This window comes from Saimiri boliviensis, chromosome 5, assembly GCF_048565385.1.
Source record: "Saimiri boliviensis isolate mSaiBol1 chromosome 5, mSaiBol1.pri, whole genome shotgun sequence".
NCBI lineage: Eukaryota > Metazoa > Chordata > Mammalia > Primates > Cebidae > Saimiri > Saimiri boliviensis.
Window position 1 is genome coordinate 142,809,494 of NC_133453.1, and position 26,005 is coordinate 142,835,498.

The 26,005-nt window shown below is 38.4% G+C and overlaps 1 protein-coding gene across 4 annotated transcripts in view; it reads right to left on the reverse strand.

The window, feature by feature from the left end:
- TTC23 (tetratricopeptide repeat domain 23) overlaps positions 1–26,005 on the reverse strand; it is a 103,823-nt gene that overhangs the window by 54,793 nt on the left and 23,025 nt on the right. For all 4 annotated transcript variants that reach the window (XR_012517855.1, XM_074400085.1, XM_074400084.1 and 1 more), the window contains exons 4-7: positions 25,069–25,192; positions 22,086–22,236; positions 21,776–21,901; positions 3,107–3,284 (exon numbers count right to left, since the gene is read on the reverse strand). Coding sequence is in view for 3 of the 4 variants with exons in the window: in XM_074400085.1 (XP_074256186.1) it covers positions 3,107–3,284; positions 21,776–21,901; positions 22,086–22,236; positions 25,069–25,192 (579 nt within the window). In the remaining variant the exon portion in view is untranslated. The remainder of the gene's footprint in view (positions 1–3,106; positions 3,285–21,775; positions 21,902–22,085; positions 22,237–25,068; positions 25,193–26,005) is intronic.

Consider the following 26,005-nt stretch of genomic DNA (forward strand, 5'->3'; position numbering starts at 1 on the left):
CAGAATGGTCCTTCCAGAATGATAATCTGATGATGCCAATCTCCCTGCCTAAAAACCTTCATCTGGAAGTTCAAAGGAAGAAACTTAAATTCCCTAACATGACTTTCAACACTCACCTAAATGATACCCATCTCCTGCCTTTGCCATTCCCACTGTCCAGTCATAGGGAGCTCCTTACAGTTCCTTGAATGTGTCAAGTTTTATCTAACCTTCAGACCTTACCATGTACTCTGCCCTCTTGCCTGGGCTTGTCTTCCCCCAAAAGCATCTCAGTACTTTTTGTAACTGCCATCCACACTTACTATCTTTGCTTCCTCACAGCTTCCCTGCTATATAATCTGGTTTCTGTTCTTATCATCACCTCAGTATTCACCTCAACAAAGTAATCAATGAAAGAAAAATAACATAAAAGGAAAGGAAAGAGAAAATTTCAAACATCCATATTTAGCACTACATATCAGGCACTATGCTAAGCTCTTTACAAACTCATTTATTCTCTCTGGAATCCCATATCCTCCAAAACAGTGAAAGGTATCAAAAAAGGGAGTGAGGCCAGGTGCAGTGGCTCATGCCTATAATCCCAGCACTTTGGGAGGCCAGGGTGGGTGGATCACTTGAGGTCAGGAGCTCGAGATCAGCCTGGCCAACATGGTAAAACATCGTCTCTACTAAAAATGCAAAAAGTAGCCAGGTGTGGTGGCTCACATTTGTAATCCTAGCTTCTTAGAAGGCTGAGGCAGGAGAATTGCTTGAACACGGGAGGTAGAGGTTGCAGTGAGCCCAGATAATGCCACTGCACCCCAGCCTGAACAACAGAGTGAGACACCATCTCAAAAGAAAGAAAGAAAGAAAGAAGGACAGAGAGGATACCCCTTTCATTTTTGCTTTTCCTCTTGTTTTCCTGGCAATCTTTCTCTGTTTCACTTGCTAGGTAATCTCTCACTTCAGCCATGAATACTCAAATTCCTCAAGAATCTGCATCAGTTCTTTTCTCCCTCCATCAACTCTCCCTCGGTGATCTCATCCTCTCCCATGGAAATCACTGTGTAAGTGAATGACTTTCTGACCTATATTCTGAGCACCAGCCCCAATTATCTTTTTCTTTCTTTTTTGGGGATGGAGTTTTTCTCTTGTTACCTAGGCTGGAGTGCAGTGGCGCAATCTTGGCTCATCACAACTTCCACCTTCTAGGTTTAAGGGATTCTCCTGCCTCAGCCTCCTGAGTGGCTGGGATTAAGGCATGTGCCACCATACCTGGCTAATTTTTTTTGTATTTTTAGTAGAGGTAGGGTTTCTCCATGTTAGTCAGGCTGGTCTTGAACTCTCAACCTCAGGTGATCTGCCTGTCTTGGCCTCTCAAAGTGGCTGGATTATAGGCGTGAGTCACTGAGTCCAGCCCAGCCCCAATTATCTAACTGCCTACTGTTATCTCCACTTGTATGCCTCACAGGCATCTCAGACTCATTACCTAAAGCAGAGCTTGCCATCTCTCCATCACCCAGTCACATGCCAGGTCCCTGGCAGAAACATCCACTCAGTGGTCCAGACCAGAAACCTGGGAGTCATCTATGACTCTTTCTTTTTTCCCCCATATCCAATCAATCTCCACGTCCTATCAATTCTGCCTCCTAAATCTTTCCTATATCCATCTATTTCTCTTCATCCCCACTATCTTCATCCTGGTTCGAGCTACCATCATTCTCAGCTTTGGTTACCTCAATAGCTTCCTAACTGGTTTACTTCTATGGTTGGCACAACCTCCCCAATCCATTCTCTAATATCAGCCAGAACAATCTTTCTAAAAAGTACTGGTTTTGAATGCGAATATGCCATTTACTGGGTGTGTACTCTTGGGCATATCACCCAGCCTCTCAAATTCTTGGCTTCCTTATCTATAAATGGGAAATAATAATGTGTCTTGGGGTGGTAATAATGCTTAAAAGAGACAATCCAGATAAAGTGAGAGAACGGGGCACTCTAACAAACCATGAGTAGGAGTATAAATTGTCAGAAAAGTTAAAGTAAGAAATAGTAATGAAGTACTCTCAGGACCTTGTCACTGTATCTCATTTCAAATAACAAGAATGGATTGGTCTGAATCTTACAACTTTTACAGGAAAGAATTATCAGAAAAACTTTTTAAAAAGTGCCTTTAGCATGATACAATATAAAGAAGTAAACTCACTATTAAGATTAATTTACAGTGAATACACAGTATTTTGTAGATGTGATTAATATTTGCAATCAGTTGATTTTAAGGAGATGACTCTCAAAAATAATATTGGTGACCCTTATCTAATCAGACGAAGGCAGTGAAAAACTGAAGTTTCTAGAAGAAATTCTGCTTTGAGACTGCAGCATAGAAACGCTGCCTGAGTTTCCAGCCTCATGAAATCCACCCTGTGGATTTCAGACTTACCAGCCCCTAAATTGCATGGGTCAATTCCTTAAAAGAGGCCAGATCTGGTGGCTCAAGCCTATAATCCCAGCACTTTGGGAGGATGAGGCAGGAGGATCACTTGAACCCAGGAGTTTGAAATCAGTCTGGTCAACATGATGAAACCCCGTCTCTCTAAACAAACAAACAAACAAAAAAAAACCTCTCTCTCTCTCTCTCTCTCTCTCTCTCTCTCTCTCTGTGTCTGTGTGTGTGTGTGTGTGTGTACATATCCTGTTGGTTCTGTTTCTCTGGAGAACCCTAATAGACACATTCACTGAAGAATCTTACAAAGATAAAGTAGACTAGCAGCTAACAGACATAACTCTAAGTGGCTTCAGGTAAAGATTTTAGAATGTAGAAAAAAACAGAGTCCTTATCAGTTTGGTAACATAGGCTCTAAATAAATATTAAAGGATAAAGAAATCACCTTTAGGGTATCTCAGGCTGTTTGTAGTCTGTGCAACAGCTAATAGGAGACCAGTACCAGCACCTGCCCACGTGCCCATCGGATAAGAGCACCTTTGTTAAGCATCTACTCTAAGCCAAGTGTTGTCCTTATCTAGGGCAAATGACAAGGCCAGGCACTTTCAGAGCTGCTGTGCCACTTGTGTCTATGAAAAGCACTGGGTCTAGAACAGCTTTGGTAGCCAGGACCTTGTAGCTTACCTGGAGGAAGTGGTTGATGGATGCATCATGGAGTCCCAGGGCTTGCTCTACACCTGCTAATTCTCTCAATACTGGTACACACTCAAGACTTTTTTCACCTTTACTGATCTCAACATATTCGAAAGCTGCTTGATAGTGGGGCAAAGCTTCTTTTGATTTCTTCTGACCTTGATACATTCTAAAAAAAAAATCAAAAAAATTATTTTAATCATTAAAATAGAAAATAAGGAAATAAAGGTGAGCTGTTAGTTGGGATGTGAATCTGATTCCTGGTGTCCAGGTTCATTTCCTTGCTAACAAAGCTTTTCCTCCGAGAGGCAGCAGGGCATGGTGGTTAAGAAGATGGGGTCTGGAATCCCCTGGAAGGTTGGAGTCCTGGCTTCACCACTGACTACATGTATGACCTTCAAGTCACTCGTTTCCTCATTTGTGAATTAAGGATAACAGTTCTCACACTTCTTTGGGTTATTATGAATATTAAATTAATTGATATTCATAAAACGCCTAGAATAATCTCTGCTACACAGTAAGTGCAATACGTAGGTAGGTATTGGTTTAAAAACTATAAAATACTTCACAAAACAACAATAGCAATCATCACGGAAAGGATGCTAAGATGCTGATAACTGATCTGTTGAGAAATCTTAGAAATTTCCCAGTACTGGGGAGGATGTGACACCCTCTCATTAACCATTGAGGAGAATATAGTTTGGGTATAAACTTTTCTATATCAAAATCATAAACATATATGTACACACACACACACACACACACACACACACACACACAATTTTGCTAATTCCAATTCTAGGAATTTATCTTGAAGAGATACTCTGGCAGGGCAAGCGGATATATATACAAGAACATTTACCTTAGCATTCTCTCTAATGGTGGAAAAGTCCAAAGCACTTAAAATGCACCAATAGGAGACCACGCAAGCAGGTTACAGGAAGTACATCTACACTGTGGAATGCCATGTAGCCATGAAAATTAGTGCTGATCCATATGTATTGAAACAGAAGTTTACCCATTTTATTTATTTCAGTGAAAAGGCAGGCTATAAAATATTCTTATATCATCTCACGCATGTGAAAATTTTATATCTAATCTGCATGTACATACATGCATAGAAAGATGCAAAAGGATGGTCATGAAAATGTTAGCAATACTTACCCCTAAGTTGTTACACTGTCATTTTACTTTTCTTATTTGTGCTTTTCTAAATTTCCCAAATTTTCTTCTATGAAAATATGTTACTTTTATATCATAAAAAAATTTAGAAATTATAAGTAAAGGTGGCAGTGGGAAAATACTTCTGTAGCTTCTTAGAATAAGCATCTCTCATATAAAAAATGTGTCCCTACATATTTTTCAGCAAACACAATATACATTTAAAAATAATCTTCTCAGCTGGGCGTGGTGGCTCACACCTGTAATCCAAGCACTTTGGAGGCCAAGGCTGATGGATCACCTGAGGTCGGGAGTTCAAGACCAGCCTGACCAACGTGGTGAAACCCCGTCTCTACTAAAAATACAAAAAATTAGCTGGGCATGGTGGTGCATACCTGTAATCCCAGCTACTCAGGAGGCTGAGGAAGGAGAATTGCCTGAACCCAGGAGGCAGAGGTTGCGGTGAGCCGAGATCACACCATTGCACTCCAGCCTGGGTAACAAGGGCGAAACTCCGTCTCAAAATAAATCAATAGATAAATAAAAGGGAAAATAAGGAGAATAAAAAATAAAAATAATCTTCTCCATAATGTTTGTTAAGACTATTAGGAAACTGTTCTTTCATAGAAAACTCTTAGGTGAAAAATTTATAATCCCTCCTATGTTGCCGTCCACCCCAGAACCTTTAATACCAAAAGGCCTTGTGAGTCCCAAACTGCCCGAGGGAAAACTAAAAGACTACAAAAGATAGGTATTATTTTCAACTCAACCACTGGATATTTTTCACACCTATTTTTGTTTTCTAAAGGAATTAACTAATAGAAGTAAAGATTCTTTTCAGTTCTGTGGTTCAGATGGCCACAGTGGAATTGAATGCTGATTGAAGAGTTTATGAATCTGGATACCTTCTATAATTGTGAAGATGTTTAAAAATACAGGAAAAGTTCAGGGACCAAGGCGGGCTACAGCTTGTAGAAACTCCAATCTGGGAAAGAAAAAGATTAATAGGTGACCCAGTAATACTGGGCATCCTTTCTGATGATGAAGGAGCTTAGAATATAGTGGGTAGTCATTAGTTTTGTAAATATCATACTTGATATTTGCAGAGAAAACCCATTAGAACCTTTGGTGATACAGTCTCTGAAACATAGTTGGTAAGAAATCATTTAGCCAAAAACTTAGATTCCCTCATAGACAAAACTTAAATAAACAAAAATGGGAGTTAGCAAACTATAGTATGGGAGCCAAATATGCTGTTTTTCATTTTTGTAAATAAAATTTTACTGGAAAATGCCATGCCCATTCGTTTTCAAATCATCCATAGCTGTTTTTGAAATATGACAAGAGTTCACTGGTTACTACAGAGACCACATGGCCTACAACATCTAAAATATTTATTATCTGGGCTTTTAGGGAAAAAGTTTGCTGACCTCTGGTCTAGAATCTAGAGAAAGTTACATACTTTCTCTAAAACCAAAAATGATTTCAGTTTTTTTCCATTTAATTCAGCCTAGAGAATTCAGACAACACCATGGATAATTGAGAAAAGGAAAAAAATCTTCATCTTTTTCCTGTCTCATGTTCATAAATGATGCAGTGTGCCATGGAAGAAAGAATGGGTCCTTTGTTTCTCAGACTGCCTGTAAAAGTCACAGAAGAGAAATGAAGGAAGTACAAACACCAAGATAATTTTATCTGGGCAAGTGCTTTAAAAGATAGCAGTAAAGTTTAGTAATCAAGCTCATAAATGACCAAAAAAGAAAACAATAACAAGGCATGTATTCATTGATATATTAAAAATTCCTTCTCTCCTGAGGTAAGTCACTAAAGTGTTTGGGGGTTTGTTAATAGGGCAGGGACCACGGAAAACTTGTAGCCACCTACTATCTCAGCCTAAAGCACAGTATGTCATTCCAAGTTAACACCAGGTTACCTCTTCAGGTTTCAAAAAGTCATCCTTCAAATACCCAACACTCAGAGAAAATGTTATGGAAAATAAAATAAAAGGAGAGGCAGGAATATCAGTTGCAAGTAAGTGGGAGTAGAAAACCCAAACTGTGGTCTGAGCAGTCTTGCCGACAAAACTTGGACAAGCACAAAATGTCTCTGAACCTTGGTTTCTTCATCAGAACACACTGGTTGTTGTGAGAATTGAGTAATATGTCCACGAAAGCACTTTGCAGACAGAAGCACACCACAGAGATTAGTATTTAATGTCTACACATAGTATCTTTTACTCCTTCTCCTCCTAACCTGCATGCCATATGCAACAGCCTCAGTTTGTTCCCATGTTGAAACAGGCTCAATTGTGATCTCAGCTCCACCCCAACAGCAGCCATATAAGAGTTTCAAAAGTTCAAATAACAGGCAAAATCAGAGAAACTGATTGAAACTATTGTGCAAGTGAAGTGGAGATTTTCTTATCCACTTGAGTTTTTTAAAAAATTTAGAATAATTTATCATAAGGATACATACTCATCACTAAAAGTAAAAACAGAAAAATAAAAACAAAATGTATATAAAATGAGATATCTCATACCATGTACACAAAAGTTCCAAGTGGATTGGAGGACAAATTTTTTTTTTTTTTTTTTTAGATGGAGTCTTGCTCTGTCACCCATGCTGGAGTGCAGTGGTGTGATCTTGGCTCACTGCTTCCTCCGCCTCCCAGGTTCAAGTGATTCTCCTGCCTCAGCCTCCTGAGTAGCTGGAATTACAGGTGTGGTCCACCATGCCTGGCTAATTTTTGTATTTTTAGTAGAGACGGGGTTTCACAATGTTGATCAGGCTAGTCAAGATCTCCTGACCTTGTGATTCACCTGCCTCGGCCTCCCAAAGTGCTGGGGTTATAGGCATTAGCCACCATGCCTGGTCTAGAGGACATTTTTTTAAAAAAAATGTATTATTATTATGGATACATAATTGTACATATGTATGGGGTACATGTAAAATTTTCATATAAGCATACAAAGTTAATGATCGAATCAGGATTATTAGCAGACCCATCACCTCAAGAATTTATCATTTCTTTGTGTTAGAACATGCCAGTTCCATTCTTTCAGTTTTTTAAAAATAGAAAATAAAATATTGTTAGCTATAGTCAACCTATTGTGCTACCAAACATTAGGCCTTATTCCCACTATTCACCTATATTTTTATACCCAGTAACCTTCCCCTCTTCATCTCTCACTCCCTACTACTCTTCAAAGCCTGTAATAACCATCATTCTGCTCTCTATCTCCATTAGTTCAATTTTTCTTTTCTTTTTAAAAATATTTTTAGCTCCCACATTTGAGTGAAAATGTGGTATTTTCTGTGCCTGGCTTCTTTCACTTAACGTAATGTCCTCTAGTTCCATCCATTTTGCTGCAAATGACAGGATTTCATCCTTTTTTATGGCTAAGTAATATTTTATTATGCATATCTACCAAATTTTCTTTATCCATTCACATACCGATTGACACTTAGGTTGAATCCTAGGTTGGTTGTTGTGAATAGTGCTGCAATAAACATGGAAATGCAAATACCTCTGATATACTGATTTCCTTTCTTTGGGGTATATATGGGCAGTGGGATTGCTGGATCATATGGTAATTCTATTTTTAGTTTTCTGAGAAACTTCCACACTGTTCTCCATAGTGGCTGTACTAACTTGTATTCCCACCAACAATGTAGGAGTGTCCCCCTTTCTCTACATCCTCACCAGCATCTATTATTGCCTTTTTAATAGAAGGCATTTTAACTGGGGTCTGATAACTCATTGCAGTTTTGATTTGCATTGCTCTGATGATTAGTGATGTTGAGTATTTTTCATATACTTGTTGGTCATTTGTATGTCTTCTTTTGAAAAATGTCTATTCAGACCTTTCGTCTATTTTAAAATCAGGTTGTCTTTATCTATTGAGTTGTTTGAGCTCCTTATTTATTCTGGTTATTAATCTCTTGACAGATGGGTAGTTTGCAAATATTTTCACACATTCTGTGAAATCCATATATTTTGTCATATATGGATTGTTTCTTCACTTTGTTGTTTCCTTTGCTGTGCAGTCTTTTAGCTTGAGGTGATCTCATTTGTCCAGTTTTGCTTTGTTGCCTATGTTTTTGAGGTCTTCCTTAAGAAATCTTTGCCCAGACCAATTTCCTGGAGTGTTTTCTCAATATCATCTTCCAGTAGTTTCAGAGTTTCAGTCTTAGATTTAAGGTTTTGTTGTTGCTGTTGTTTTGTTCTTTCAAACAGGTCTTGTTCTGTGGCCTAGGCAGGAGTACAGTGGTGTGATCATGGCTCACTGCAGCCTCAACCTCCTGGGGTCAAGTAATTCTCCCACCTTAGCCCCCAGAATAGCTGGGACTACAGGTGCACACCACCATGCACCTGGCTAATTTTGTTTGTAAAGATGGAATTTCACCATGTTGCCCATGCTGGTCTTGAACTCCTGGGCTCAAGTGATCTTCCTGCCTTGGCCTCCCAAAGTGCTGGGACTACAGGCATGTGCCCCTGTGCTTGGCAAGGTTTAAGTCTTTAATGAATTTTAATTCGTTTTTTCCATATAGCGAGAGCTAGGGGTCTAGTTTCATTCTTACACATATGGATATCCAGTTTTCCCAGCACCATTTGTTAAAGACATTATATTTCTCCCAATGTATGTTCTTGGCACCTTTGTCAAAAATGAGTTGACCATAAATGCATGGATTTCTGGTTTTTTTTTCCTGTTCTATTGGTCTATGTGTCCATTTTTATGCTAGTATCATGCTGTTTTGATAAGTACAGCTCTGTAGTATAATGTGAAGTCAGACAATCTGATGCCTCCAGCTTTGTTCTTTTTGCTCAGGATTTCTTTGACTATTTTGGAACTTCTGTGGTTCCATATAAATTTAGTTTTTTTTCTATTTCTATGAAGAATGTAACTCGTATTTTGATAATGAGAGGTGATATTTTGAGAGTGTATTAAATCTGTAGATTGCTTTGGGTCGTATGCACATTTCAACAATATTGATCCTTCCAATCCATGAACATGAAATCTTTTTGTGTGTCCTCCTCATTTTGTATCATCAATGTTTTATAGTTTTCATTGCAGAGATCTTTCACTTATTTGGTTAAGTTTATTTTTAAGTATTTAATCTTATTTGTTGCTAGGGTTTTTTGTAGCTATTATAAATGGGATTATTTTCTTGGTTTCTTTTTCAGATTGTTAGCTGTTGGCATACAGAAACGCTATTGACTTTTGTATGCTGATTTTGTATCCTGCAACTTTACTGAATTTATTGATCAGTTCTCATAGCTTTTTGGAAGAATCTATAGGTTTTTCTAAATATAAGATCAGATCATCAACAAACAAGGATAATTTGAATTCTTTCTTTTTAATTTGGGTGTCCTTTATTTTTCTTGCCTAATTGCTTGCACTAGAGCTTTCTGTACTTTGTCTAATAAAAATGGTAAAAGTGGGCAGTTTGTCATATTTGGCTTTTATTGTGTTGTGGTATATTCATTTAAATCCAATTTGCTAAGTTTTTATCCTGAAGGGATGCTGAATTGTAACAAATGCCTTTTCAGTATCTATTGAAATAATCATATGGTTTTGCCCTTCATCCTGTTGATGTGAGGTACCATATTTAAGGGTTTGTGTATGTTGAACCACCCTTGCATCCCTGGGATGAATTCCACGTGGTCAAGATGAATGAGCTTTTTAATGTGTGGTTGAATTTGGTTTGAGGATTTTGCATCCATATCCATCAGAGATATTGACTCATAGTTTTCTTTTTTGATGTGTCTTTGTCTGGTTTTGGTATTGAGATGATGCTGGCCTCATAGAATGAGTTTGGAAGTACTGCTTCGTCCTCAATTTTCTAGAACAGTTTATATAGGGTTGATATTAGTTCTTCTCAAAATGTGTGCTAGAATTTATTACTGAAGCCATCAGATTTTGGGATTTTCTTTGATGGAAGACATTTTATCATTGCCTCTATCTTGTTACTTATTGGTTTATTCAGGTTTCTGATTTCTTTATGGTTCAATCATAACAGGTTATATATGCCTAGGAATTTATCCATTTCTTCTAGGTTTTCCACTTTATTGCACATAGTTGCCTATAACAGTTTCTAATGATCCTCTGAATTTCTGTGGTAGCAGTTGTATTGTCTCCTTTCTTGTCTCTGATTTTATTTATTTGGGCCTTCTCTCTGTTTTTCTTGGTCTGGTAAAGGTTTGTTGATTTCATTTATCTTCAAAAATAAACATTCTGTTATATTGATCTTTTGTATTTTTTTTACTCTCAATTTTATTTGTGCTTGGATTTTTATTATTTCTTTTTATATGTTTTGGTATTTTATGTTTCCATTTGCATTTGTTTCAAAAATTTTTTTTTTTTTGGAGACGGAGTTTCGCTCTTGTTACCCAGGCTGGAGTGCAATGGCGCGATCTCGGCTCACTGCAACCTCCACCTCCTGGGTTCAGGCAATTCTCCTGCCTCAGCCTCCTGAGTAGCTGGGATTACAGGCACGTGCCACCATGCCCAGCTAATTTTTTTGTATTTTTAGTAGAGACGGGGTTTCACCATGTTGACCAGGATGGTCTCGATCTTTCGACCTCGTGATCCACCCGCCTCGGCCTCCCAAAGTGCTGGGATTACAGGCTTGAGCCACCACGCCCGGCCTCAAAAATTTTTTAAATTTCCTTCTTAATTTCTTCATTGACCCAATGGCTGTTTAGGAATCCTAAGTTTAAAAAACAAAACTTTGATATGTTTGAGAGAAAACATATGGAAAAGCAACCCTGTGACTTTGGGTAGGGAAGGATTTCTTATATATAAACAAATAAGAGCAGAAAAGATAGGTAAAATTCATCATATTAAAACCAAAAGCTCCTGTGCATCAAAATTCAAGGCAAACTATATATTTGAAGTATATACAATATATATAAACAGCAAATAACTTGTTTCCAGAAATATGAAGAATATCTACCAATTTATAAGAAAAATGCAAATAGCTTAATAGCAAATAAGCAAAACATGTGAACAGATAATTCACAGAACAGGAATTCCAAATGTCTAGCAAACATATAAAAAGATATTTAACCTCCCTATCAGAAAAATGCAGTTAAAGAAACCATAAGGGTTGGGCGAGGTGGCTCACACCTGTAATCCCAGCATTTGGGGAGGCCGAGGCAGGCAGATCACTTGAGGTCAGGAGTTTGAGACCAGTCTGGCCATGGTGAAACCCCATCTCTACTAAAGTTATAAAAATTAGCTGGGCATGATGGCATGTGCTTACAATCCCAGCTACTCAGGAGGCTGAGGCATGAGAATCGCTTGAACCCAGGAGGTGCAGGTTACAGTGAGCTGAGATCACACCACTGCACTCCAGCTTGGATGACAGAGTAAGACTCTGTCTCAAAATAAATAAATAAATAAATAAATAAACAATAAGCTATAATTTTGCATCCATATAATTGAGAACTATAAAAAGCCTGAGAATGTTGAGTAACAAGAATTTACACACCCTGCTGGTGGAAGCATAAGTTGTTAGAAAGCGTTTGGTAAAACAAGTAAAATTGAAGATGCAGGTACTTGTCAAGTAAACAATTCCACTCCTGGGACTATACCTCAGAGATAATCTTGCATATGTGCCCACAGAGACTTGTATAAGAATTTTCATGTAAGTAGTATTTATAGTAGTAAAAAATTGAAAACAATTCACATGTTCACCTTCATCAAAATAGACAATAAAATTAGGTGAAAGTCAGACAATTAAACACCATATGGAGGTCTAAAATGAAGCGATTAGAGCTGGATTATATCAATTAGTAGGCCTATATCTCAAAAATTCAGATGTAATGAGAAAAAAGCAAGTTATAGGAGGAAACAGACATATAAAATTTAAAAATATGACAAATTATATACACACACCCATATGCTATACATATACACAGTAAAGGTACAAAAACATTCAGAGGAATGAAAAACACTAAATTTCAGCATAATAATTGCCTATAATGTATGGGAAGAAAATGAGATTGGGAAGAATGCATAACAAGCTTCCTTTTATCAGAAATGAATTTCATGAGCTTAGCAATGTGTATACTATTCTTTGCACTACAGAATTTATACAATACTACACATACATGTGCTTAAAATATTTTATTCAAAAAATGAATACAACATACTATTGCACAAAGAATAAAGCACATCCTACCCCTCACCTCTTGAGGTTGCTGTTGCAGGTTATTTCATGGTCCTGGCACTAATACAGCCAGAAATGGAGGCTATCAAGCTAATGCAACCCATAATGAGCCTTTGGAAGCTCACTGTGAGTACACTATTCACATAAAAGAAAAGGCAAAATAGAAAATAAAATTGCTTTAGTTTTATAATATATTTAATAAAAAAGAAATTGAGAGTACTACATGAAGAAATAACTAAATTATAGTCTTACATCCATCTACAACTTACTTAAAGCATCAGTCAATTTCAGGTAATCTTGTCTTTTTTCATTTTCTCATACGTAATGTAAGAGCAACATTTTCTCCTTTCCATTCCTATCGACCTGTCAGGGATGCTTTGAGGATTTATTATCTAGTGTACCCACAATGTGCTTGGTAGCTTAAGAGATACACTAGACAGATGAAAAGAGAGAGAATTTTGAATAACAGAATGTGGCAGTATGTTAATTTGGCAGGTGCACAACTTAAACCATGGCATATTTTATTGAATGAAAATATATACACAGTAATTCTACAGAGCACATGAGGAGACACTATCTCATTTCAGACAAGTTTCAGATCTCACAGGGATGGAGACTTGTTTAAACATGCAATAAACAAATGCAATCTCTGGTATTACTAAGGCAACAGAGTTTCCTTTTAAAAGCTCTAGAATTTGGCAAGAACTGTGAGCACCAGTATAAAGGAAAGCTTTGTGGGAATATCACTGATCAGAATCTGACGAGAAATGAATCCCACAACAGGACAAATGGGATTTTCCATAGCCAACATGAGAAAAAAGTTACATCTGGGTCTCTTTTTATCACCTGGTACATACAGGTAAAGGCTTTGCTCTGTTGAAAGCACTGTAGGGTTTCCAGTCTACATCAGTCTGAATGTAATCTGTGACATGATTAGGAGCCTGGGCACTAGTGTTAGATAGACAGGGCTCTGCTGTGCCAGTTCCCAGCTTCATCACTTCCTGCCTGTGTGACCTGGGAAGTGACCTCACTTCTCTCAGCTTTAGATGCTACATTTGAACATGGAAATAGTAACAGTACCCACTACATAGGGAGGACTAAGGATGAAAGGAGATGACGTCTATAAAGCACTTAGCAAAAGCCTGACACAGAAGGTGGTCAGTAATTGGTAGCTGGTGTGGTTTTAAAAAAATCATCATTATTATTATATTTTTGAGAAGGAGTCTCACTCTGTCACCCAGGCTGGAGTTCAGTGGCATGATCTTTGCTCACTGCAACCTCTGCCTCCTAGTCTCAAGCAGTCCTCCCACCTCAGCATCCAGAACAGCTAGGACTACTGGTGCGTGCCACCATGCCCGGCTAACTTTTTGTATTAGTAATTTTGTATTAGTTTTACTCATTTGAGACAGGGTTTCACCATGTTGCCCAAGCTGTCCTGCTGGGCTCACACAGTCCACCTGCCTTGGCCTCCTAAAGTTCTGGGATTATAGATGTAAGTCACTGTGCCTGGTCTATTACTTGATATATATTATTATACATTGTGTCCTTATTTAGAGATATATTATTCTATATTTATGTTATATACTAATAGCATGTTATTTTAAAACATTACTATTCTATTATTTAAATCATTATTCTTATATGTTTAGGCAAAGGTACATTATAAGGGTATAGCGTCAGAGAAAGACAGAAATGCAGTGATCTAAAACCTTAAAGCTTTAGGAGAGTCAAGAAATAGAAAGCAGACAAAGTATATGAAAGTAATCTGTGCCATGTGGTTCTTCTTTGGCTTCCCTACATTAAAAAAAAATTTTTTTTTTAAATCAGACTTCTGTAAGTTAAGAGCATCTCTTCAACCACAGAAATAAAAGTTTAGGAAGAGTGCCAGAGAAAAGAAGCAATTTCTTTCTTTGTCAAGTAAGCAAAAAGTATTCCAGGCACATAGTGTCCCATGGGAAGAGCTGACAGGAGAAACAGCTCTGCTGGAGAAGAGCAGGATGTTCCCAGGGAGCAGGCAAGGGAGAAGCAGGACTTTGAACATATGAGTATTTGTTAGAGCCTTAATGCCCAAAAGACAGAAGCAGACAAAATGCAACTTAGGTATCAAGGACCCTCAGGTGACTATAAGAACTAAAAAAAAATTTTAAACACTGAGTCCAGAAAGCAAAAGATAGATGTGGAAATTTCTGACTGGACCAATTTTGAGAGGACTATGGGATCTAAAAGCAAAGGCTATTACTGAAGTATCAAAAATTCCAGTGGGAAGCATTTCTGGAGCAGCTTTTGGAACTAAGAAGAACCCCATCATCTTAATGAGGGGATGGCAGGCAGATATTGTACTCTGCCTCCCTTGCCACATCACTTCTCCATTATCTTCTCCTCCGTCCCAGGAAGTACGAGTTAAGGGAGAAACTTTCCCCATCCCCTTTCCCTTTTGGAAAGCTTGTGTTAGAATCACTTTCCAAATCTCATGACTTCAGTGAATGAAGAGAGCACAAGGCAAAGAAACAAAATCAAGCTTAAGGAAATAAGGATATGCAGATTGGGTGCAGCACCTTGGGAGGCTGAAGCAAGTAGACCATTTGAGGTCAGGAGTTTGAGATTCACCTGGTCAACATGGTAAAACTCTGTCTCTACTGAAAATACAGAATTAGCTGGGCATGGTGGCACACATCTGTAATCCCAGCTACTCAGGAGGCCGAGGCAGGAGAATTGCTTGAACCTGGGAGGTGGAGGTTGCAGTGAGCTGAGATCACTCCACCACACTCCAGCATGGGTAACAGAGAGAGACTTTGTCTCAAAAAAATAAAAAAAAAAAAAAAAGCAAATGTATTTAATTGTCTGATTTTAGCTTAGATGATTTATGAGAGCAAAGACAAAAAAAGTAGCTTTCCCAAAGCATAGAGAAAAAGTGCAGAAAAATAAAATTGCACGCCAAGGGCAGTCTTGAAGTACAAAACTTTAATACATGATATAAGTACCTGATATAAAAATCACCTCTGGGATGAAACCACAGAAAGGAAAATGTTCAATTAGATTGTAATGATAATTATAGCTGCCCTTTTCTTTCTTGCTTGCTTGCTTCTGAGGGTCTCTCACGCACCTACATGCTGTAAAGTAATATATTTTTAATCTTCACAGCAACCCCTGGAGGTCTTATTATTCCCACTTTAACAGGAAAGGAGAGTGAGGCTCCCAGGAAGCATAAGATCTGCCCAAGTTCCTACAGCTGGAAGTTTAAATGAACACTGATTTGAACCTAGGGCTTCTGAATCCAAAGACTTTTTTTTAAAAATAGAGATGGGGTCTCACTATGTTGACCAGGCTAGTCTCGAACTCCTGGCCTCAAGCAATCCTCCCATCTCAGCCTCCCAGTGTTAGAATTACAGGCATGAGCCACCATGCCGGGCCCAAAGCTTACATTAATGACACCATGGCACAATACTTAAAAATACCTGGGAGGTGTCTTACTGATGCTCTTAGGAAAGAAAAGTGTGAGGAAAGAAGAGTATTTACTCATTCCTGAGTTAGTTCAGCACAGTCATGCTAGGCAAAGTGTTCACTGGACAAGCTGTGGGAGACTTCAAGGACATGTCAAGCAGTCAGAGAGCTGGCGGCAAATAACATGTTCTGGAGCAATAGTCTCAAAAGATCATCATCATGCTGCATAGAAAGATAATTTTAAAAGGGGTGTGTGTGTGTGCACGTGCATGTGTGTGTGCATACGCAATCGTGTATGCCTGTATATATGAAGACAACCATTTCTCTCTGGGCATCCATCAGTAACCAGGATAGAAAATAATTCTTAACACTGGGGATAAATTTGTCCATTTTTGCAAGTGACTTCCTTTATGATTTAAAAAAATATATAACTGTGCACATAGGAATACGTGATTTGGATTCACTCTCCAAAGTCAATAAACCATGACTGTATGAAGTAGCACTGGAACACAGAAGAGGAAGAAGGGAAGAAGTTTCAGGCCACAGTCAGGGATGGGAGGCATGGAGCATGAGTCACCCTGCAGCACTTATCTGTCAGCCCAAGGAGAAAGCCACTGGGCTGGTGCGATGGGCACCATAAAAGGACAGGCAGAAGGAGGAAAAGGACACACTAAAAGATATCCTTTTAAGAAGGATATAGGACTGAGTGCAGTGGCTCACGCCTGCAATCTTAACACTTTGGGAGGCCAAGACAGAAGGATTGCTTGAGCCCAGGAGTTTGAGACTAGCCTAGGCCATATAGTAGCGGGACCCTGTCTCCACAAAAAAATAAAATTAGCTGGGTGCAGTGGCACATGCCTGTAGTCCCAGCTACTCAAGAGGCTGAGGGGGAGGATTGCTTGAGCCCAGGAGGTTAAGACTGCTGTGAGCTGTCACTGTGAAACTGCACTCCAGCCAGAGCAAGAGCGAGACCCTGTCTCAAAGAAAAAAAAAAAAAAAAAAAAGAGAGATACAAATCCTATGAGCACTGCCTCAGAAATTATCTTTGTCTTCCACTTCCAAGACCAAGCAAAAGAAAAGGCCTTCATCATTCAAATATAACTACATAAGTGCCTGAAACCAAAGCCTTGTTAATTTCTAAAGGAGGTCAATTTGAACAAAATACATTTCAATATGGAAACAAAGTAAAGTAATTGAATGAAAATTATAGTTTAAACATCTACATTGTGGTGATTATATCAGGGTGAAGAATTAAGATGAAAAGAAGTATAGCAAAGTTTGAAACAACTTAGCTAAACACAAAAGTAACTGTAGAGTAGTCTGGAATATTAACTTAAATTCTTGTTGACTATTCAGCCTAGATATGTACAGGGCCCGCCATCTGCTGGCAAGGTTTGGTACTGCTAATTTGGAAAGCACTCAAAGGAGGTGCCAGAGGATAATTTACTCTTTTTTATAGCAACACTGCTCAATATTAAATACTAATACATTAGTCAGGTCTCAACAGATGCAACAAATATTATGCCTTGAATCTCTGAATTGTGTATTTCCTATTTTGTAAGACAGAATACCTAATTTTTGGCAGAAAGGGATTCTGGACTAGTAAAGCCCTCCCAGCCACTAACAACCTTCTTCCTCCTCCAGTCATATAAATGGAATTCTATAATATGATTCTTTTGCATCTGGTTTCTTTCACTAACCATTGTTTGTGAGAGTCATTCATGCTGTTAAGCATAGAAGTAGTTGTAATCATTTTATTTATATTAACAGATCACATTTTTTTTTTTCTGTTTTACTTTTGGGGAACATTTAGGCTGTTTCCAACTCCTGGCTCTTACAAATAATGTAGCTTTGAACATTCCTGGCTGTGTCTTTTGGTGAAAATATGCATGCAATTCTGTTGGGCATATAATTTAGAAGTGATATGATACTGCTGGGTCAAAGAGTAAGCAAATGTTCAAATTTAGGAGATAATGCCAAATAGTTTTCTAAAGTAGTTGACCAAATATATTTGAAACAATGGTATATGAAAGAGCATATCAGAATACTACATCCTTGCAAATATTTGGTATTATTAGTCTTAAATTTTTTTTTAGCCATTCTAGTGGGAATGTAATAGTATCTTATGATTTTATTTATTTATTTAAAGAGACAGAGTCTTGCTCTGTCATCGAGGCTGGAGTGCATTGGTGTCATCATAGCTCACTGCAAACTCAAATTCCTGGGCTCAAGTGATCCTCCCACCTCAGTCTCCTGAGTAGCTAGGACTATAGATGAGCACCACCACACTTGGATTATTTTATTTTATTTTTTTGAGATGGAGTCTTATTCCATCGCCCAGGCTGGAGTGCAGTGGTGTGATCTCGGCTCATTGCAACCTCTACCTTCTGAGTTCAAGTGATTGCCCTGCCTCAGCCTCCCGAGTAGCTGGGACTACAGGTGCATGCCACCATGCCAGCTTAATTTTTTGTATTTTAGTAGAGATGGGGTTACACCACGTTGGCCAGGATGGTCTTGAACTCCTTACCTCATGATCTGCCTGCCTCGGCCTCCCAAAGTGCTGGGATTACAGGTGTGAGCAACCATGCCTAGCCAGCACTTGATAATTTAAAAAATATTTTTGTAGAGATGGGGGTCTCCCTATCTTGACCAGGCTGGTCTTGAACTCCTGTGCTCAAGCTCCCCTTCCACCTCAGCCCCTCAAAGTGCTGGGATTACAGGTATGAGCCACCACACCCAGCCATATCTTATAATTCTAGTTTTCATTTTCTGATGACTGATAAGGTGGAACACCTTTTGATACATTTATTTGCTATGTGGGTGTTCTTTTTTTGGGAAAAGTTTCCTGCCCATTTTTCTATCTAATTACATGTGTTCGTTTTACTGATATACAGGGAGTCTTTATAGATTTCAGATACAAGCCCTTTCTCAGTTTTATGTATAACAAATATTGTCTGTAGTATAAGATACATAGCGATTTAAATACAGGACAACATGGCACCAAGCAGAGAGGATAAAGAATCTGGCATGCTCAAAAGTCCTTGCATGTTCAGGAAGTGGTTAAATGATTAATTTACAATTAGATTCCAGTAAGTCAGGGATATAAGTGACAAACTCCATAGTAACTTCTAGAATAATAGAAAATAAATAATAAAAAGAAAATAACGAGGCCAGGCATAGTGGCTCGTGCCTGTAATCCCAGCATTTTGGGAGGCCAAGGTGGGTGGACTGCTTGAGCCCAGAAGTTCAAGACCAGGCTGGGCAACACAGTGAAACCTCATCTCTACAAAAAATACAAAAAGTTAGCTGGGTGTGGTGGTGCATACCTGTAGTCTAAGCTACTGAGAAGGCTAAGATGAGATGATTGATTGAGCCCAGGGAGGTTGAAGTTGCTGTGAGCCATGATCCCACCACTGCACTCCAGTCTGGGCAACAGAGTGAGATTCTATATACAAAAAAGAAAAGAAGAAAGAAAAGAAAAGAAAAAACAAGAGAAAAGAATGTACAACTTGCAAATTAATTGGTATAAAATGAAATGATAAATATATTTGATTAATCTAAAAGAAAGCAAGTAAGAAAAAAGAAAAGGCCATAAAATTGGTAGGACAAAAGGAAACTTAAACCCAAATTAGTATTTTTTTAAAGATACTATAGGAAAATATATATCAAAAGAGAGCTATGACATAGTATCAGATAGAATAAATGTAGGGAACAAAAAAGAATAAGGTCAACTAATCAATAAAGGGATAGGTTAAGAAGATATGCTGCTGTTAAACTCTCCTCCTCCTACCACAACAAAATAGCTTCAGGATCTATATGACAATGCCATACAATTAAAAATCAGGAACATCAAGACATCTTGAAAACTTGCATACCTGCAAACCAAAACACACATCATTTGAATAATCCTTGGACTAAAGAGTAATTTATAAACTAAGTTATGAAATACCAAGAAGTTATGACAGTGATAATGCCTCATGATAAAACACATGTAGAGTTAAAGTAGGTCTTGGAGGGAAATTTTAGAGAATATTTTTGATATTTAGCTGGAAAAGACTTTCTAAAGATTCCTAAAGCATAAATCATAACGTGAAAATGAATGGATTTGAGTGAAGCAAAATTAATAATTTCTAAGCCACGAAGAACACCACAGACAAACTTAATAAGTGGGCAATAGATATAAGAAAATATTTATAATATCATTAATATTTATAATATACAAAATCCTGATTATCAATAGGAAAGGTACAGGAAACTCTAAAAGAAAAATGAGAAGGAATACTAATGGGCTATTCATAGAAGGGAAATATGAAAAGTATTCAAACTCACTAACAGGAGAAATGTAAATAGAACTTAAATAATTAGATAGCACGTTACATGCACCAGGTTGGCAAAGATCAACAATGACAGCTACAAAGATCAACAACGTCAAATATTGCCGGGGGTGTGAAAAATAGGAACCCAGCCTGCAAGTGGGAATGCGAACGCAGATAGGTGTAGTGGTCAGCCGGTGCTTGGTGAACTTAAAGTTTGTTTGTACTCAGTACCACCCCTGGGATATTAAACTCAGAAAAAGTGTCTTTTAGCCACCTAAGTGAAGCTGCGTAAGGATGGTCATGGCAGCAGAGAGCTGGAGACAAGCTGAATGTCTACTGTTCGGAAGATGGACAAACAAAATGCAACAAATGTATTCTATGGAGCATTATACAGGAACCACAACTGAAACATGCGGAGCAGAAAAAAGTAAGATGCGGAATGATACATATGCTACAAATTTATACCAACTTTAAAGACATAAATACATAAAACAATACTATTTGTTATTCGGCAATACATACTCAAAAACATAAGCCATCATCAGAGTACATACATATATGATGTGTGTGTAGGAGAATGAGAGAAAAGATCAGAAATAAAGGAAAAAAAAAATTTAAAAAACCATACCAAAGGACTTGCATAGACGAAGGAGGTCTGCACTTGCAGTTCGAAAATACCAGAGTAAAACAAACTAATGAGGAAGAATTGTGATCACCGAAGAAATGTCTTTAACAGCATGAGACAAAGTTGGTTCTTCCCACTTTACATCCACATGGAAGCATTAGGTGTGTTCTCTTGGGGCCCTTTCCTAGCATCTTTCTAAAAATGATTCCGTGGGTTCTGAGTTATCCTGGGAATTCACCTACACATGCAATCTAGTTAGGAAGGTAAAGTGAATTCTTCTGGCTTTGGGTAAGAGCAGCCATGTAGGTCAACCGGGATTCTCTGCCTCTTCTAGCACAGACCTTTCTCCACCTTCTCCTCTGCATAGGTCCATCTTTCCAAAGAGCGTGGGCAAACTCTGTCACCCCAGTACTCTGAGGAATTGGCTTAGGTTGATCTTTGGAGAGGGATAAAAGTACTAACTACGTATGACCTTCTTTTCCTATCTCTTCCAGCTGAGTTTATTTGGTGAATATAGAGTGAGGTAAGGAACAAAATCAATACTTTCATTATCACGGATTCAGATATATTTAAGATATTTCTCCATTGAGGTTTTCATCATAAAATCAACCTGTTGAAGCATTTTAGACTGCAGCAAGGCAGGGAAAAAAAAGGGAGGGAGGAAGAGAAGGGTGTAGGTGCTGGGGGTGAAGAAGGAGAGCATGTAAAGAGAAAGTCAAGAGAATAATGATTAGAACTCTGGAACCCACGGTGGATATGAGGGCACTCCACAGCCAAATGAAAAGTGCCACTGATCAATGCCTTGTTTGGGGCTGCTCTGACACGATTGTGTTCCTCTTTTACTTTTAGACAATGTCCACAGCCTTATGAAGAAGCTCCTCCTACCTGAGACAGATTCTACTGGCAAAGAGCCTCCAGCCATCATCTAAACTTGAAACTTACTGTGCAAATGATAATCTGATCCGTGCTTCAATTTCTATCCATTCTTCCTTTATAATCCTTCCACATTGTAGCAGCTCCTTTGAAAGTCTCTTTGCTTTCGTCAAATTCTCTGAAGCTTCCTTAAAACTAAATTGTGTTCAGGAAATTTTCCACTTGGTTCTAGATTCTATAACCCATGTCCTGAACTTCCTTGGCTCCCATACTTTCAATCACACTTCCTAAGGCATCCATCAGCATTAGCTTTTTACTTGGCATATAAGTATTATATGAATAGTATTTCTATTTGTAAAGGTTAGAGGCAAAAGGATACTTTTGAAGGGAGAGTAAAGCTCTCCCCATGGTATGGAAAAGCTCAACAGAAAACTTGAACACATCTGTGCTGTCGTTGTAGGGAGGCACAATGGAGTTGGCAAGGATTTGTTTGGCTTTTTCTGCATGTTGTTTCGCTTGCAGTGACAGTCCTGTGGACAAAGAAAAAGAAGTCTCAGCTTCTCTTTAATCTCGACTGGACAGGAATACAATTCCCCTGTGGTCTGGGAATCTAACAAGGTCTCCTTCACATATTCTCAAATGGCACATAGAGATGTATCTGGGCAGTATGAAACACTGTTATGACTGTACCAACCCAAGAAGTGTTTTATACCAAGTCCTGAAGATAAATTTTTCCCGAAATGGCTTTTTTTTTTTTTTTTTTTTTTTTAGAAATAAACAGAATGAGCTAGAATGGAACAGCTTTGAAACATCACCAATATCAGAAGTAAAATATGTTACATATAATTATAATAAACAAATTGAATACAAGAACGATAGCATTCTGGGCAAGAAATAAAATATTATGAATTTTAATTCTGGCCATGTAACTGTAATCTTAAATGAAATACTAAAAATTATGAATCTTCGACTTACCCACCTGTAATCATAACATCAGTTATTTTAACATCATACATATCTGATTATAAAAACTTATAAACACAATTCCAATGAGGTAACAGACTAATGTGTGACAATCTCATATTCCTATGTAGTAACAGATGAACATGAGACAAAATGGAGCAAAAAAAAAAATACTACGAAGAACGAATTCCCCAGTGTGTTCCCGTGCTCCTCCATGGGCTTGCTAATCTGTGGGAAAGGAGGCCTGAGATCACCAGCAAGTCTTCAGGGCTTTGCACTTCCCTGTATTCCCAGTCTCCTCCCCTACACTAACACCCCTTCCACTCACATCCACATAGCCTCGGTCTTACGTTCTTAATTACACAGAATTGTGTCTCAGATCTCTAAAAAAACCTGTCAAAATATGAAGTTAATTCTGTTCCTATGTCTATAAAACAGGAAGAAGATATTTTCTAATGGAAAAAATCAAGGGTATGCTTTTCATGTGGGAATTCTTACACAATGTTGTCTTATTATACATCTTTAAAAAGTACAGACATGTATTTAGTGCCGCCTGTGATTGTGATGTTACACAAAGCATGGTGAACTATATTTTCAACTGTGTAGAGTCCCTGAAGGAACCTGAACTCAGTTTACTGGAGGCAGCATAGGGTGAAGTTCAAGAACATTGGCTCTGAAGTCAGACTGCCCAGAATGGATCCCCTGCTCCACCACTTATTATGAAATGTTGGCCTCAGCTTTCTCGGCTATAAACAGGGATATTAAAAATACTCACCTCTGAGGACTGTGGTGAGGACTGAATAAGGTTATGCATGGAAAATAACATGATGCCTGGCACCCAATGAGACTTTAATAAATGGTAGATACTACTTTTACTTTAAATTGAGAAAGAAGAACTCTCACACAGACAGGCAGCAGGCTGTATAAGAAAAGTATCATCTGAAACCCCAGATGGCAGGACAAACTGGCATTGAAATCCTAGGTCTGAGTCTCAGATCAGCTACTTATTAACAGTGTGGTATGGGGCATGTTGTTCTGACTCAGACTCATTGTTTTCCCTGAATCTACAAAATGGGGTGGGAGGGCAGAGTTTAAATTAGATAATCTCCAAGGTCCCTAAGAGTCTTTAATCGAATAGGTGGGACCAGTCTATAATCAGATTTGGCCAAATTCATTGGGTGGAAATAATGAATATGCTTGGTATAGAATATTATGGTGTTTTCCACTTCTATTATTTTCTTTATTCACCGGGCCAAGCCTGGAAAGTTAGCATCACCATCACCATCATCATCACTTTTCAACTGAAGAAGCTGAGCACAGAGATGCTCTTGTCCATCTTAGTCTGCACAGTCAGTAAGTAGAAGCCATGATCATATCCTGGGTGTCTATTGTTTTTGCCTTCCCCTCACCCATTCTGCCGTTTCCCTTTTGGATGCCTGGCTCCTGCACATCCAATCCATGTGATTTGGTGAAGGGCTGCTTCTCCTTCAAGATCCAATGAAGTCAAAAATCCAATGAAGGTTTAGCCAATTAGACTATTCCTTGCCTTTGGTATACAATCCAGGTTGTTTCAATTAGAACCCATCCCATATCCTGGACTTTGGTAAATCTTGAAACCTGTTATGGGTTAAAAACCTCTTGAAACCTGTTATAGGTTAAATTGTGCCCCCTCCTCAACCTCCTTGAATTCATATATTGAAGTCCCAACCCCCAGTACCTTATAATGTAACTGTTTTTGGAGATGAGGTCTTCAAAGAGGTGACATTCTTTTACGCCTTGGAATGCTTATAATGGAAGCATAAAGTTACTGGCAGCCTTGCTGCCACCATGTGGGCAAAGCCTGGCTAAGAATGGAGCAAATACCAACAAAAACAGAGCCAAGCAGTGGAAGAGAGACAAACTGAATCCTGGTCACACTGTTTCAACTCTGGATATGGTTAAGTCTAAAGCAAGTTTTCCCCTTGAATTTTTAAGTTGTATGAGCCAAAAACTTTTGTTTATGGCAATTTGGGTTAGTCTTTTTAAACTTTTTGGTTATTTACAATCAAGAGATTTTACAGTCAAGAGATTCTCCAGTAAAAGTGTAAATGAATCCCATTCTGGGCCCCTATTCCATATCTTGGGTTTTTTCCTACAAAGCCTTCTGGCCCAGCAGATTAATTTTCTCCTAAGAACCCTACTTTTGAAATCATGTAAAAAAAAAACCCAAAAACATAATTTTTTCCCCTTTGAATGTTTACATGTTATATACCTTATCAGCTTTTTCTGAAAGGAAATGGCTTCTCAGTATTTGGAAAGAATATTTTAAAACCCAATCCTTCTAATTATGTGTGGATCAAATTTTGGGGAGAACAGCAGAAATCAACCAAGTGATCCCCCTCAGTCTAAGGTGAGCTTACCTTTCAGCTGGAGGTAGCCTTGAGCCAGATTTACATGTGCCTCTGCTAGTTTCCAATGTGAGTCTCCATAGCAAATTCTTGTCAGTGCTACGCAACGCACAAGCTCATGGACAGCCTGTTTGTACTGTAAGGAAGAGAAAACAGGCTTACCAGTTATACAACTTGAAACTAAGAGTCACAAAGCACAAAATAAACATGCTTTTATCCATTTGATAAATACTGAGTGCCTACTATGTACAAAACCTTGATCTAAGCACTTGAGATGTATCAGAGAACAAAACAGACAAAGATCTATTTGGGGTGGTAAAGTGTACGTCTGGTAAGATGAAATAGACAATAAATGTAACTGCAATTTGTAGTACATTTAAAGGTGAAAAAAAGTAATAGAATTTTAAAAATAGAAAATGTAGAGCAGACATCTAGTCATTCTTTAGGTTTCCCAGTTGCTCACCAATGAACAGCTACTACATAAGCAGGAACAACAGGTGCAAATGGTAGTGTTTTCAAATACTATACTTTTATTGTGTGTGTGTGTGAGACAGGGTCTCACTCTGTTACCCAGGCTGGAGTACAGTGGCACAGTATCAGCTAACTGCAGCCTCGACCTCTGGGGTGGGCTTGAGCGATCCTCCCACCTCAGCTTCCTGTGCAGGCTGGGATCACAAATGTGTACCACCACACCAGGCTAAATTTTTGTATTTTGGTAGAGATGGGGTTTCGCCATGCTGCTCAGGCTGCCAAATACTATACTTAAGCTCTCAATTCAAAATTTTTCTTAGCTGTCTATATTAGCTAGCAAATGAGATCAGCAGGACTCACAGACTTGATTAAAGTAGCAAGAAGCACATTTTTCATTCAGGCTAGGACAAAGAGAACAGAACACTGGATTCCCAGCTCCAGGTCATCTCAGACTAGCCATATCTTCAAAGCGAAGCTG